Here is a 15,400-nt window from a genome sequence, read left to right as displayed (position 1 = left end):
TACAAACTTACGGCTCCTTTGCAGTAAAGTCGTAACTTCCCGGATGGAGTGCGAACGATCACTGACATTCTTTTTCTAGCGCTGAAAGAAAGGTTTTCCACAATGTGTCATCATAGTGAGAAGATGCATCTATATATTTGTCCTGTCTCACATATTTTAATGCTCACACTGAAAAAATAAATTTGACCAAATTATGAGGCTGATCCTTCCACATACACAAACCATCGCCTGAGTGTGTAGCTGCGTGCCTTTGAAAGTCACATTATGTTTTTTAAGATATGCGGGTACCATCTGCTGCCCTAAAGGAATAATTTACCAAGTAGCTCCCAAGAAACCTTTAAGAGTTAATACCCACCAGGGCAGAGAGAGGAGAGTTCTGACGAGCCAGAACCTTTTATGATGAATTATTAAAATGAGAAATGATAATCAATTTTAAGTATACACCCAATCAAAAGGCATATACTAGCACTTTAAAAACTTACTTAAGCCTTCACAACTATCATTTTTTAATTACTAGCAAACCACTGGCATCACGTAAAAAACCTAATTCATATTACAAACTCTAGTTAATGAGCACAAACAGCTTAACATTGTGTTGGTGATACAGACTGATAAGAGTTCTTAGTTAAACATACACATCTTTCAGTGGATTAGCGAAGAGACTACAGGTTAACAATGAACAGAATAAGCATGTATGGCATTGCACGGGATAAGCCTCACTTGGAATCAAGTATGCATAAGCTTCTCTCCAGAAATAAGGGGTAAAAAAGACTTCTCTAGTGTCAGTGCCTATTCATGCTACCTTATAATGTTCTGCAGCTAAAAAACTGAGATGAATCCAATACAGTAGTTAGATATAGCATAGTTGCCTTTAGAAATATCTTGGACTGTTTAGTCCTCTCTTTCTCCATCTAGTATTTGCACTGCATTAGTGTCTCTGATCATTCCTGTGCTTTAGGACCACACTTGATTGGGCCCCCTTTGTAACATCTCTGTAGTCTACCTCAGCTCTTCCTGATTCATGTTTCTCTTAATCCAGCTTTGATGGCCTGGTCCCTGGTTCATCAACTTCCTTGCTCTTTTCTTCTGACAAAACTCCCAAATCATGGGTGAACAGGAATGCCTTTTGTGGTCCAGCAGAGTAAGTGGACACTGCTGGAGAAAAGCCGCCCTGTCACAGGTTACTAAATACTTGGTCCCAGGGTCACAGAATGCTCCACACTGCCTTGTCACCTACATTTCTCTAATAACCCTGCTCCCATCTCCTCACAGGACTATGAGCATTCTCTTATGGTCTCTCCATTCCTCGAGTCTCCAATATGTCCCTGTCACTCCAGATGCAGGATTTTTGCAATCACTTGGATGGAACCTTCCAACAAGGTATTCCTATTCATTTGGCCATGAACAGCTACACATTTATCCACTGTGGACCATCCCTTCTGTCTATATTCCTACTATATGGAAACTACTTTTATACCTAACAGAGAGATGAATATGAGTTTTTGAAATCCCTATGACACTTAGATATTATAATGAGCACATAATTAGAATGGCAATTTCCTGATTCTGATTCATTTTAATTCTACATAAATCTTGGTGCCCCTAAGTATAATGTTTTCAGATCACTACCCAGGCCTGTACCCTACAGTTGTGATGCAGATTGTCATGTTCAGAAATATTATTACTTGCCTCCAGAAGACATGCCTTACAAGACTCTGAAGAGAACAGTTTATGATTTTCTTACAAATGACAATTAGAAACTGTATTGAAAATTTTAATTTAATATTTGGTCTAAGTAAATTTATTTAAATAAAATAAAGCACATTTTCTTCTTATTTAAAAGGGAAAAACTTTAAATGGAGGGAAACATATGACATACACACAAACCACAGAGCCGATGTTTTACCTGGTGAACTCCAGCACATTGAGCAATTCATATCTTTCTTCCTGCCCCAGCTATGAAGAAAAGGAAAATATGATTACATACAGTAAGAAGTAGCTTTGGCTTCTTGGAAATAAACTCCAGTTATGAAGTTTTAATGTAAAAAATGTCAACACAAATTGTCTTTTCTGAAATACATCACCCTTAATAGAACTTATTAATTTTTCAGGTTCAGATGGAAGATTGAACAAACCAATTACTTTTCATTCTTCCCAAAGCCCCACCAAAACTACAAAAAAAAAAAAAATTAAAAAGAAAAACTTACAATGGCAGGAAAATATGAGAAGAGACAATGGCATTAAAAATTTGGAAGCTAGAAAACAGATAAGTGAGATATGCTTACTTAGCAGATGCAAGAAGTAGCAAATGCTATTATATACACAGTTGTTACGGGGAAAAGGTGAGAACCAGCCTGACCTGTGTTGGATAATCCCTATAAGGCCTAGGGAAGAGGAACAACAGGGAGTTCTAGAACTGGAAGGTAAAGGAGCGCCCTAAATGGGAGGACTAGGGAAAAAGCTGCTGTTCTGGGCACTGGCTTTTCCTGCATACTGGCAGAAGACCAGAGGCTCTGCTCCATAAAGTTTCTTTTGTCTAGAAGCTGGCACACCTGAAGATATAGTATTATTATTGTATTTGTACTAAAGGCTAGGCCCCAATACCCCACAACTCATTTGGCCCCCTACATTCTGGCAACCAGATCTTTCCTGGCAGAAGGGTGGAAGACTGTTCTCTCGGGAATCTATAAGCCCAGCTTGAGTCCTAAAGGTACAGACAACCATGATTTCCCAAACGAATCCCACCAGACCACCCCACAGTGAAGCCCAATGTTGACAAATACCCTCTTATACTCAGAACTGCCATGCTGCTGCTAAATCGCTTCAGTCGTGTCCGACTCTGTGCAACCCCATAGATGGAAGCCCACCAGGCTCCCCCGTCCCTGGGATTCTCCAGGCAAGAACACTGGAGTGGGTTGCCATATCCTTCTCCAATGCATGAAAGTGAAAAGTGAAAGGGAAGTCGTTCAGTCGTGTCCGACTCTTAGCGACCCCATGGACTACAGCCTACCAGGCTCCTCCATCCATGGGATTTTCCAGGCAAGAGTACTGGAGTGGGGTGCCATTGCCTTCTCCAAGAACTGCCATATCAGCTTGCAAATTCTTTACTCTTAACCATGAGAAAACCAAAGATGAACAGATATCCAAGGACAGCTATTATCATGGATCAGAGATACCCAAAACAAAGAGATAAGAGCAATTTGAAAGAAAGAGAATTCCAAAAGAAAACACTGGTGTTGGCCTGGGCTTCCTGATGGGCACAAAGGGCTGGTGGACAGGTCCTGGATGCCTCTTCCCTCTATTTCCTCACCAGGATAAGGTGGTTTGTCATATGCTTTCTGTGGGGCATTTTCTGTTGTATCATTGGAACTGGATGGGTGTGGATTCCTGGAGGCATAAAACCTTCTGGCAGTGTTTTACACCCTTGGAAATATTGCTAGATCCACCAGTATATGCTTGTTAATGGGACCCATGAGAAAACAAAGACAATGTCTGAGACAAAAAGCTGCCTGTAACAATGGTTATGCTTCTGTGATTAAGATTCAAGTCTTGTGCTGCTCTTTGGTGGCGTAGGAGGAGACTGGCCTTATTTCTCTGCATATTGCAGCTCTCATCAAAGATCTTGCATAGCCTATTCTGCATCTCATATGCAAGTGGTGCAGTAATTAAATGCTCTTCTTTTCTCCTAAGTAGAGAATGAGAAACTCCAGAAAGGAATATGTGAAAGTTGATGTTTAATTTTTGGTGAAGTATGCTTCTCCCAGTGCAATAATCAAAACAACTATAATGACAGCTTAATACCATTTTATGTTCTAGTAAAATGATATGCTTATTTAAAGTGTAATTTTTTAAAAAAAGAAAACATAAAAAAAACACAAAACTATCATTATTCCTCTCAGAGAAGTAACATTAAGTACAACACCTATGAAGGAAAAACAGGATACTATTAAAAAAATAAATATTGAGAAAACAATAAAAGCTTCTGGAAGCTAAAACATGTAATATCAGAAACAAAAAGAAAATCAATTGAAGTCTAAGAAGATAAAAGAGAGGAAAACTTCCAAAAAGTAGAACAAGAAGGCAAAAACACGAAACGCAGGACAGAAAAGTTAAAAGATATGCTCAGGAATTCTAAAAAGAGATAGCAGAGAAAAAAAGTGGAAGAAAAATGAACAGACTCATTCAAGAAAAATTTCCAGAATGGAAGGATATAGATTTCCAAATGGAAAAGTGTCCACTCAGTTCTCAGTACAGTGAGTTAAAATATTCTCACTAAGGGGACGACAGAGGATGAGATGGTTGGATGGCATCACCGACTCGATGGACATGAGTTTGAGTAAAAACCCCGGGAGTTGGTGATGGACAGGGAGGCCTGGCGTGCTGCGATTCATGGGGTCGCAAAGAGTCGGACACGACTGAGCGACTGATCTGATCTGATCTGTGAAATTTCAGAATTCTTGGGATAAGGAAGATCTTGCAAACTTCTTGAGGGAGGCAGTGGGCAAGTCACAAAAACTAGAGTCACAGTGGTTTCTGACTTCTCAATCAGGCATACAGGAAGCCAGGCAATAAAAATTCCTCAGGAAACTGATTCCCACCCTGGAATTCTCTATTCAGCAGGACCACCAATTAAGTATAAAGGTCAGATAAAAATGTTTACACTTAAAAGGGCTAAACAACGAGTAATTTCCCATGTGCCTTTTCTCAAGAAGCCAATAAGGAAAGTTCTCCACAAAAACAAGCATAGGCCAAGAACAAGGAAGACACGGGATTCAGGAAACAGAAGATCTAACACAGGAGAGAGTTAAGGAAAGTCCGCAGGGAGACAGGAAAGCGCTTCCTCTTGAGAACCATGAGTGAGACTGAGCTGTGTGTGCACCACGGCAGCGTGGAGCCCTGAGTCAGGAGCTGGGCTTGTTGAGGGCTCTCGCTACTGTGACTTCTGCTTCTGTAACACCTTTTCAACAGGATAAAACGGACAGAAAACATGTTCTGTCAATGTCAGGTTCTAAGAAAGAAGTTTTGACTTACAGGAAATAGCAAGTCCAAAACAGGAGACAATCAAAAGGAATTCCAAGTGCCATAGAAGCTGACCTCTGAACAAAACTGGCCCAGAGTAAGGAGAACAGGGGTAGGGTGAGGTCTCAAGGGAAAGACTGCAACTGCCCACTGGCCAGATTATCTGGTGTAATTGTACTGATAAAAGTGCACTAAGAAGTTATGAGATCAGCCCTGGGATTTCTTTGGAGGGAATGATGCTAAAGCTGAAACTCCAGTACTTTGGCCACCTCATGCGAAGAGTTGACTCATTGGAAAAGACTCTGATGCTGGGAGGGATTGGGGGCAAGAGGAGAAGGGGACGACAGAGCATGAGATGTCTGGATGGCATCACTGACTCGATGGACGTGAGTCTGAGTGAACTCCGGGAGTTGGTGATAGACAGGGAGGCCTAGCGTGCTGCGATTCATGGGGTCGCAAAGAGTTGGACATGACTGAGTGACTGATCTGATCTGATCTGAAGAAGTTATGAAACAATTAGAACAATTAGTAATAGGTAGAAAGAAAATAAGAGATTTATTTTTAAGAATTAAAGAAAAAAATTATTTTCAGGAGATAATTTTGTATCTGAAAACACAAAATTAAAAACAAAGAAATAAATACTGAATAAAACAATGTTTTGCTAGGAATATCAATACAGGCATAATAACATAAACACTAAATAAAAATGCTTAATGAGATATAATTTATATACAATACTGTACATAGATATTAAATATGTAGTTCAATGAAAATTCTATAGTTTGATAAAGGTATACTTGGTGTAACCACCACCCCAATTAAGACAAAGAACATTTCCACTGTCCTATAAATTCCTTTGCCCCCTTTTCCAATCTCCCGCCTGTTGTGGAGGTAACCACTGCTCTGAATTCTAAGACCATAAGTCACTTTTTCCTGATCTCAACCTCGATATAAATGCAGAGTATGCAGCTCTCTATGTCTGGCTTTTTTTCCTTTTTTCTCAGCTTGTTCCTGAGACTTATCAATGATGGTAATGAATCAATCATTTTACTCTTTTTTTTATTGTTCAGTTATTCCTCTGTGTATCACAATTTGTCAATCCATCCTCCTAGTGATGGACATTTGGTTTGTTTCTAGCTTTTGGCTACTCTGAATACAGCTGCTATGAACATATCACGAAACATCTCTCTGCAGACACATGCTTTTACTTCTTCTGGGCAAGTATAAGTCCAACTGCTGCATCAGGCACATGTTTACCTGTACTGGAAAACTCTAAAACGGTTTTCCAAAGGGGCTGTACCATCTTACACATCTACTAGCAACATATAGGTGAGCCCCTTGCTCTGCAGTTTCATTAACATTAGGTGCTGCCATAATGTTTTTTTTTTTTTTATAAATTTATTTTAATTGGAGGCTAATTACTTTACAATATTGTATTGATTTTGCCATATATCAACATGAATCCACCACAGGTGTACACGTGTTCCCCATCCTGAACCTCCCTCCTACCTCCCTCCCCATACCATCCCTCTGGGTCATCCCAGTGCACCAGCCCCAAGCTTTCTGTATCCTGCATCGAACCTGGACTGGCGATTTGTTTCTTATATGATATTATACATGTTTCAATGCCATTCTCCCAAATCATCCCACCCTCTCCCTCTCCCACAGAATCCAAAAGACTGTTCTATACATCTGTGTCTCTTTTGCTGTCTCGCGTAGAGGGTTATTGTTACCATCTTTCTAAATTCCATATATATGCATTAGTATACTGTACTGGTGTTTTTCTTTCTGGCTTACTTCACTCTGTATAATAGACTCCAGTTTCATCCACCTCATTAGAACTGATTCAAATGTATTCTTTTTAATGGCTGAGTAATACGCCATTGTGTATATGTACCACAGCTTTCTTATCCATTCGTATGCTGATGGACATTTAGGTTGCTTCCATTAATGTTTTTAATTTTATTTTTCTTGGTGGGTATGTTGCAGTGTCTCACTGAGACTTTAATTTGCATTTCCCTGATGATTAACGATGTGTTTTCATGTGCGCACTGGCCATCTGTATATCTTCTTTTGTGAAATGTTTGCTCCAGTCCTTTGCCCGTACAACATCTGGGTTAAACATACAACTTGTTTAACCAAGCATTGTAATATAATTATACTACTACTGGAAAGGGATGGTGAGTCAAGAGAAATAATCCCTCATTTAATATAACAATAGAAAGTCAGTAGATATGTCTAAAATTGAAGAATTGAAATATATTTCATTCATCAACACATTAAAAAAGGATGTATAAATGTCTGAAGAAACAGCTAAAAGAACAGAAAAGTCATTGCTTCTGGAGAGGAGAGCTAGAGTAGGGAACCTCTGTTTTTATTGTGAGCTTTTTGGTATTATTTTATCTTTGAAGCTTGCATGCGCATTGCTTTGATAAAAAAGAGAATTAAATAACTTACTGAATCTATAATCACTGAGTCAGGTGTTCTTCCAGTGAAAACAAAATTCAGCTGCTTGGCTGCTCTGACCAAGGCTCCCTCATCTGTTTTAGGCAAACAGAAGAAAGCAAATACATGGTGAAAAAACTCATCCCAAATATGAGAGTGAAAGAAAAGTGAAAGTGAAGTCTCTCAGTTGTGTCTGACTCTTTGCGACCCCATGGGCTGTAGCCTACCAGGCCCTTCTATCCATGGGATTTTCCAGGCAAGAATACTGGAGTGGGTTGCCATTTCCTTCTCCAGGAGATCTTCCTGATCCAGGGATTGAACCTGGATCTCCCGCATTGTAGGCAAACGCTTTACCGTCTGAGAGTAAGATATCCCAAAGTATGAGAGTAAGACTGCAATACAATAATCTGCTTAACTTTAAAATGAATTAAAGTTCTTTTTATTCTGACTCCTGTTATTGAAATCCATTTCTTTTAAAATCATACGACAACGCCCAGGGTTTGAGTAGAATGATCTTCAGAATCTGAGACATGTATAGATCCCAGAGGCATATTCTTGAGGGCTAAGTCTCACTGTTAGCCAAACAGAGGATTAACTTCAAAGTATGTCTTGGTCCAGCATATTCTCCACAAAACTTTTCTTAAAATAAATGATGTGTACAAATGAGGAAACCCCATAATAGAACAATATGGATAGACCATGAAGGCATCGTGCTAAGAGAAATAAGTCAGGCAGACAAAGAAAAATACTGTATGATCTCACTTATATGTGGAATCTAAAGAAAAAAGAGAAGAGAAACCCACCCCCCTCAAACTCATATAAAAAGAGATCAGATGTGGTTATCAGAGGTGGAAGGTTGGTGAAGGGGAAGAGGAGAAAGGTGATCAAAAGGTACCAATTTCCATTATAACATAAATAAATACTAGGGGTATAGTGATGTATATCAATTATTTTTTAATTGGAAAAAAATGAGTGGCACAAAAGTGCCTTAAGTTTTATCCTTTTCCTCCTAAAATGCTCACTGTAGGAAAACTATTAATAACACTATGAATATTGAGGGGTCAGATGGTAAAGCGTCTGCCTACAATGTGGGAGGCCCAGGTTCGAGCCCTGGGTTGGGAAGATCCCCTGGAGAAGGAAATGGCAACCCACTCCAGTACTCTTGCCTGGAAAATCCCATGGACGGAGGAGCCTGGTGGGCTACAGTCCATGGGGTCACAAAGAGTCGGACATGACTGAGCGACTTCACTTCAAATGAATTGATGTTTCATTGTATTACATATTATTTACTCTTGTCACCATGTTATATCAGAACTTTTTTGTTTTTGGGGGAAGGGTGTGAGATAAAACATCCATAAAGTGTCTATCTTAATGATAGTGTATCTCATGGTTTTTAGGAATCCGGTATATTCTACAAGGTTGCAGGTGCTGGTTTGTAGTACAGTTTAAAACACAGGGGGAGGGGATAGTTAGGAAGTTTGAGACTGGTCTGTACACACTGCTATGCTAAAAATGATAACCAACAGGGACCTACTGTATCACAGCACATGGAACTCTGCTCAAAGTTATGTGGCAGCTGGATGGGAGGAGAGTTTGGGGGGAATGGACACATGTATATGTACGGCTGAGTCCTTCTGCTGTCCACCTGAAACCATCACAACATTGTTAATTGACTATACTCCAATACAAAATAAAAAGTTTTTTTTTAAAGGAAACTTATAAAAAAGTTCCCTAAAGTGTGTTTCTTCTTTCCTGAAATCTTAGTCAGCAAATTGGCTATTTACCCAATTTTACACTGAAAATAAGTCTAAGTATGGAGTCTCTTCTCTAAGTGTAAAGCTCTTCTCATTCAAGTAAATATACAGCGAACTCCTTGATTATCATTTCCAAAAGAAGAAAAGTTGGTATTCTAAAATCAACACCATTCAGGTAAACAGATCTTCCTTTTCCTGCCAGCTTATGTGAAAAAGCAGTTTATGACCAATAGTTTTTTCTTAATTATTTATAAAGAAGGGAAAACTTACTGTGCACATAGAGTACCATTTTTTTAACTTGTATGAATTTTGATATTCATATTTCCATGTAACATGTTATATAACAAATATTACAGTTACAGATTTTAAAAAATGTACATATATGTATAATTTTGAAAGCCAACGTTTCTAATTAGTAAATAACATTTTTAATCTGAAACTAAAGAGACTTGGTTGTTTTACTTCTTCAAATTAAATTTTTCTGAACAATCTCATATTTCAGAACAATTTTCAACCAAGAAATACATCACAATTGCTTCATTGGTACCTGGAGATGCTGCCTGGTAAATAATCTTATCACCTTCCCGCTCCGGTACCGCTGTGTGACATATGGCCATCATTGTAAGAAATTCACATATTACTGGTGCAGTGGGCTGTAAGAAATAAACACACAATCTAGCCCCTTTCATTTGACCATTATGACACAATGATAGTAGTATTACTTCGTGTATATTTATTGAGCGCAACTGTTAAATATTGAGGGTGAAAGCCAAGAAATCAACACTATGAAGAAAAAATATTTTTTACTAAAATCCTTCATTTTTGCAACCTCTTCATTCCTTTTCTAAACATTCATATAAGGCCACTTTGTCTTGTTGAATAGAAACAGCACAGTGAAAAAGGCAGATATAGTTGAATCCTGTTATCAGAGGACAAGAGAGGAATTCTAAAATGTTCATTTACCTGGTTCTAATTCCTGATCAGATCTAAATCTTAGGCATCTAATCTTACTGCGGTTCCACTACTTTGGGCCGCAGTGATGATGGCAGAGGATTCCTCTATGATGCTTTGGCCTCTCTTTCCAAAAACAACAACCATAACCTGACTAGTGTCCTACTAAATAAAAAAGGGTTGACTGAGCAAGTCCTGTGTAGTTATGGCCTGAGGAAGACAGGATCCTTTCTGCAAGGAGTTTTTGAGTTTATAGGAGAATAGCAACCAGATTTTTGAAATTAAACATCTTTTCTGGTTCCTGATGAAGAAAAGTGTCACTCGAATTAATAACGGAAAAAAATTCCTCCATGATCTTGGAACAAAAAACTAAAATGACTGGAAAGGTACATCAAAACATTATTTGAAAAAAAACAAACAAACTGGTGTTCAGGCTAGAACAGCAGACAAATCAGACAAGGTCCCTGATGCTTTGACTTGTGGGGAAAAGAGAACATAGATAAACGGTACAAAAGTATCATTTATTTATGGGCTTTCCTTGTGGCTCAGCTGGTAAAGAACCTGCCTGCAATGCAAAAGACCTGAGTTTGATCCCTGGGTTGGGAAGGTCCCCTGGAGAAGGGAACAGCTACCCACTCCAGTATTCTGGCCTGGAGAATTCCATGGACTGTATAGCCCATGGGGTGTCGCCAAGAGTTGGACACGACTGAGTAAATTTCATATCATTTATTTATACTGTGAAGAGGGTTACAAAGGAATTTAAAATGTATGAAAATCATACAATATGATTTGGGTCAGTTTGTGGTTGTTCTCAAGACAATGTGATCTTTAAGCTGATAAAGTTTTAGCCTCATGAAGTACTGAGCACAGTTTTCCATCAAGCAGGAATAACACATGACTGAAAAGGTCCTAAAGGAGGAAAGAATGAAGCATGTATGAGAAAATAAAAGAAAGCCAGTATAGACTGAGGAGAAAGAAAGGGAGGGTAGGTCCAAGTGAGGCTGGTGACTTAGGCCGAGGTTGGATCACGCAACTTTGTAAGTTGAGAGGGAAGCTAGAGAGTGGTTTTCAACAGGGGTGTGTTGGGACTTGATTTCCACTGGCATCATTCTAGCTGCCATGTGCAACAAGGATGGGAAGGGGTGAAAACAGAAACCAGGAGAATGGTTAGGAGGCTGTTGTGGCAATTTACCTGGAGAATGCTGGTAGCCTTGACTGGGGTAGAGAAAGTGAGAATGAGGTGAAGAAGACATTTAGGACATGTTCTAGAAAGTCATGGGCTTCCCAGTGGTGCAGTGGTAAAGACTCTGCCTGTCAATTCAGGAGGTGCAGGAGACGCAGCTTTGATCCTGGATGGGGACGATCCCCTGGAGGAGGAAATCACAACCCACTGCAGTGTTCTTGCCTGGGAAATCCCATGGACAGAGGAGCCAGACAGGCCATAGTCCATGGGGTCGCAAAGACTTGGCAACAACTGTGCGACTGAGTGCATGCACGTGTACACATACACGAGAAAGTTGTATTGACAAGGGCTTAGTGATTCATTACAGATCTGGAGATGGAGAGAAGAGACGTAACAAAGCAACCCTAAGTTCCTAGACGGAGTTATAAGATAGTTGATTGTGTAACCTGAGAACACAAGAAGGAAGAGGTGGGTCTAGGTCTAGATTTTGTGGATCTTGAAGCTCATGTTCTGTTGAAAGCAAAAATATCCACATGAATGCGCTGCTAGGGCCCCGCCCAGGGGCAGAGGTGGCAAGTCCACCAGTGCTAGGAAGGGACTAGTTTTGGGGTGATGAGCATGAGTTCAAGTTTTGATGCACTGAGCTTGAGGTGATTGTGAGAAAAAGTTGGGGATTTAAACCTAGGTGTGCATCTGACTCTTTACAGGCCCATGGAACTGCAGCTCTCCAGGCTCCTCTGTCCACGGAATTTTCTAGGCAAGAACACTGGAGAGTGTTGTCATTTTTTCCTCCAGGGCATCTTTCTGACCCAGGGATCGAACCCAAGTCTCTTATGTCTCCTGCATTGGCAGGCAGATTCTTTACCACGAGTGCCACTTGGGAAGCCCTTAAACTTCAGAGATCATATCATTTGATCAGATGGAATTTTAGTAAGTATCAGTAACTTTATAAGTGGAATACTCATGTTGGGTGGCAGATGTCTGAAGTTCTTATCGTATAGATTTAGCACTGGCCTATAATTTTGATTTCTATAGATATTTTGAAGTTGTTAACAATGAGTTGTTTCATATAAATAGAGCTCTAAATTATATAATATTTTTAAAAAGCAGAGTATCAATAAATGACAGTGTTAAAAGTAAATTTCTAAAAATCACAGATCCGTGTTGCCCAAGTAAAAATAATTTAGAGACAACAGATTTTTATAATTATTAAAAATGATCATGAAAGTAAAAAATGGAATATATAAGCATGGAAGGTAATTCAGAGAAACACTCATTAGTTTTCATTTATTAATGAAAAGATAATGGTACTATGCTTCTTACATGATTATTTTGGAGGTTTTCCAGCAACGATGAATCACTAAATGTTTTTTCATCTCCAAACTGTGAGTTCTGCCTAAAGGAGAAAAAATGGAGCATATTTGATTCATTTATACAAGCCCGCAGATCTATGTGTAAGTTACTTTTAAAATAAATCATTATGCCTACAAACTCTTAATAAATTAAATCTAATAAATTAAGTATAATTTAGTCCACATTTCAAATAAGATATCACATATTTCATGATTGAGTCATAGGATATTTTCAAACATTATAAACTGTGAAAGCCTTTTTCAGTGTTAATAAAAAATAGCATTTTATCGTTCATTTTCCTGGAGTAAAATTATGTTGTAGCCATATGAAGTTTAAAAAAAATTTAATTAAAAAAAATGTAACCAAAGTGCTAATATACATGGAATTGAATTTTTCTACTTTCATAATTTTTCCAAGGTTTAAAAATTTTGAGAATTAATGGAGTTATTATAAAAATAATACTGTTTTACTTTAGCCATGAAAATTTATTTGCAATGAGTAATACTATATGATTACCATATGAAACAAAAATATGAATAAACTGATTACACATTTCATTAACATTTATCACTAACAAATATCTTATATATTTATGTACATATTACAGTTACTCTGTAAAGGAGAAAAAAGCCATAAAAGTATATATGTGGTTTTGTGTTGTGGCTGTCTTCAGATCAGCAAACTTGAACTTCATATGAAACAAATCAAATGAGAATTGCCTTTATAATCTAGCTATTACTAATTTCATAGCCATGCAATTTAATATCAAAATGTTGAGATTCAAAGGAAGGACAAGGAACATTTAAGTGGAAATGTCAAACCCCAAGAGTATACTTATTATAGTTCAGTGAAAATATATAGATCTAAAGCTTTTGTGCACAGAAGGAAATTTCAGAAGTCATTGAGGAAAAAATAATGTGTTCAATATTAAACAGCTGTAATCTAGAAAGCTTTTAATCATAATTTTTACAGGTTACAAAGAGAATTATCAGTGCCAATGTGCCAAATACCAGGAGTTTCATATTTTAAAGCCAGCTGTTTGAAAGGAAGGAGAAATCATTGAAGAGAAAAAAAGAATGTTAAATAATTTAACCTAAACCAGATCAATATATGTAAATATCTTTTTAACCATACACCATAAAAAGAAGTTAGAATTTTACAGTAAAACACATCTTTATTAACATGTAACACTTTGATCTATTAATTCTCAATATTATAATGCACCTTTATTAGCACATAGATTAGAATTCTCAAAAACATCAGTAGGAAACAGAATGAACACATTTCATTATTATTTTAATAATAATAAATAATTTATTTATAAAATAATAAATTAATATTTATTAATTAAAACTCCTCCTCTTCTTAGTTTTAAAGATGAAAAGAACTTTTAAACAACTTGTCAATTGGCAGGCAGAAAAAATTAACATACATTTCTCCTCTAAATATTATCATTCTCAAAAAGTTTATTATTCAGGGCTCTATAAAATCTCCCTATTATTTATAAAATGTATTCATTATTGGTTCTTAGTTATATTTTTGCACTTATTTGTTAGATAAATTGAAATGTCAAGGAATATTCACAGTAACAACTTGCATGTGGAGGTCTATCTTCCTTCTAAAGAATTCTGGACTAAAAGCTTTTATAAATTTGAAGATGTGTCTTATTAATCTCACCAGTAATTCCTTCACTTCATAAATCACAGTTATCACAATTGATAAAGCTTTCAAATGTATTTATAACAAATAACACTAGATATGCAACTGAAGTGTTTACACGGACACATCCTTCCCTCCATTCACCAGTGAAACCTTATGACGCAGAAAATGCTAACTCTTCTCCCAGAAAGGAGCTTCCTTTCCAAGATCATAAACCTACCAGCATTTTATTTGCTAATTACGCAGCTTGGTCTGGATAACTTAGACATGGTGCTCTCATCACCCCTGTCTGAAATCTCACAAAATGTTCACTTTTAGTAAAAGTAAACAGATACCAATGTTTATCGCAGCACTGTTTATAATAGCCAGGACATGGAAGCAACCTAGATGTCCATCAGCAGATGAATGGATAAGAAAGCTGTGGTACATATACACAATGGAGTATTACTCAGCCATTAAAAAGAATACATTTGAATCAGTTCTAATGAGGTGGATGAAACTGGAGCCTATTATACAGAGTGAAGTAAGCCAGAAAGAAAAACACCAATACAGTATACTAACGCATATATATGGAATTTAGAAAGATGGTAACAATAACCCTGTGTACAAGACAGCAAAAGAGACACTGATGTATAGAACAGTCTTATGGACTCTGTGGGAGAGGGAGAGGGTGGGAAGATTTGGGAGAATGGCATTGAAACATGTAAAATATCATGTATGAAATGAGTTGCCAGTCCAGGTTCGACGCACGATACTGGATGCTTGGGGCTGGTGCACTGGGACGACCCAGAGGGATGGAATGGGGAGGGAGGAGGGAGGAGGGTTCAGGATGGGGAACACATGTATACCTGTGGCGGATTCATTTTGATATTTGGCAAAACTAATACAGTTATGTAAAGTTTAAAAATAAAATAAAATTAAAAAAAAAAAAAAAAAAAAAAGAGCTATTTGGTTCCAAATAGGAAAAAAAAAAAAAAAAAGTAAACAGATAAAATTAGGAAGCTCAAAAGTCATTTCAAAATAAGAACCAATAAAT

At 37.7% G+C, this 15,400-nt stretch overlaps 1 protein-coding gene across 9 annotated transcripts in view; it reads right to left on the bottom strand.

Moving 5' to 3' along the window:
- The window catches only part of ATP8A1 (ATPase phospholipid transporting 8A1), a 235,296-nt gene that overhangs the window by 127,912 nt on the left and 91,984 nt on the right, over positions 1–15,400 (bottom strand). For all 9 annotated transcript variants that reach the window (XM_025290107.3, XM_025290109.3, XM_025290108.3 and 6 more), the window contains 5 exons: positions 12,676–12,748; positions 9,766–9,871; positions 7,477–7,559; positions 1,907–1,956; positions 12–81 (listed from right to left, as the gene is read on the bottom strand). In XM_025290107.3, coding sequence (XP_025145892.1) covers positions 12–81; positions 1,907–1,956; positions 7,477–7,559; positions 9,766–9,871; positions 12,676–12,748 — 382 coding nt within the window. The remainder of the gene's footprint in view (positions 1–11; positions 82–1,906; positions 1,957–7,476; positions 7,560–9,765; positions 9,872–12,675; positions 12,749–15,400) is intronic.

The sequence above is a fragment of the Bubalus bubalis genome, chromosome 7, assembly GCF_019923935.1.
Source record: "Bubalus bubalis isolate 160015118507 breed Murrah chromosome 7, NDDB_SH_1, whole genome shotgun sequence".
Taxonomy (NCBI): domain Eukaryota; kingdom Metazoa; phylum Chordata; class Mammalia; order Artiodactyla; family Bovidae; genus Bubalus; species Bubalus bubalis.
The sequence above is the reverse complement of the archived record's forward strand: the minus strand, read 5'-3'. Positions and strand labels throughout refer to the sequence as shown.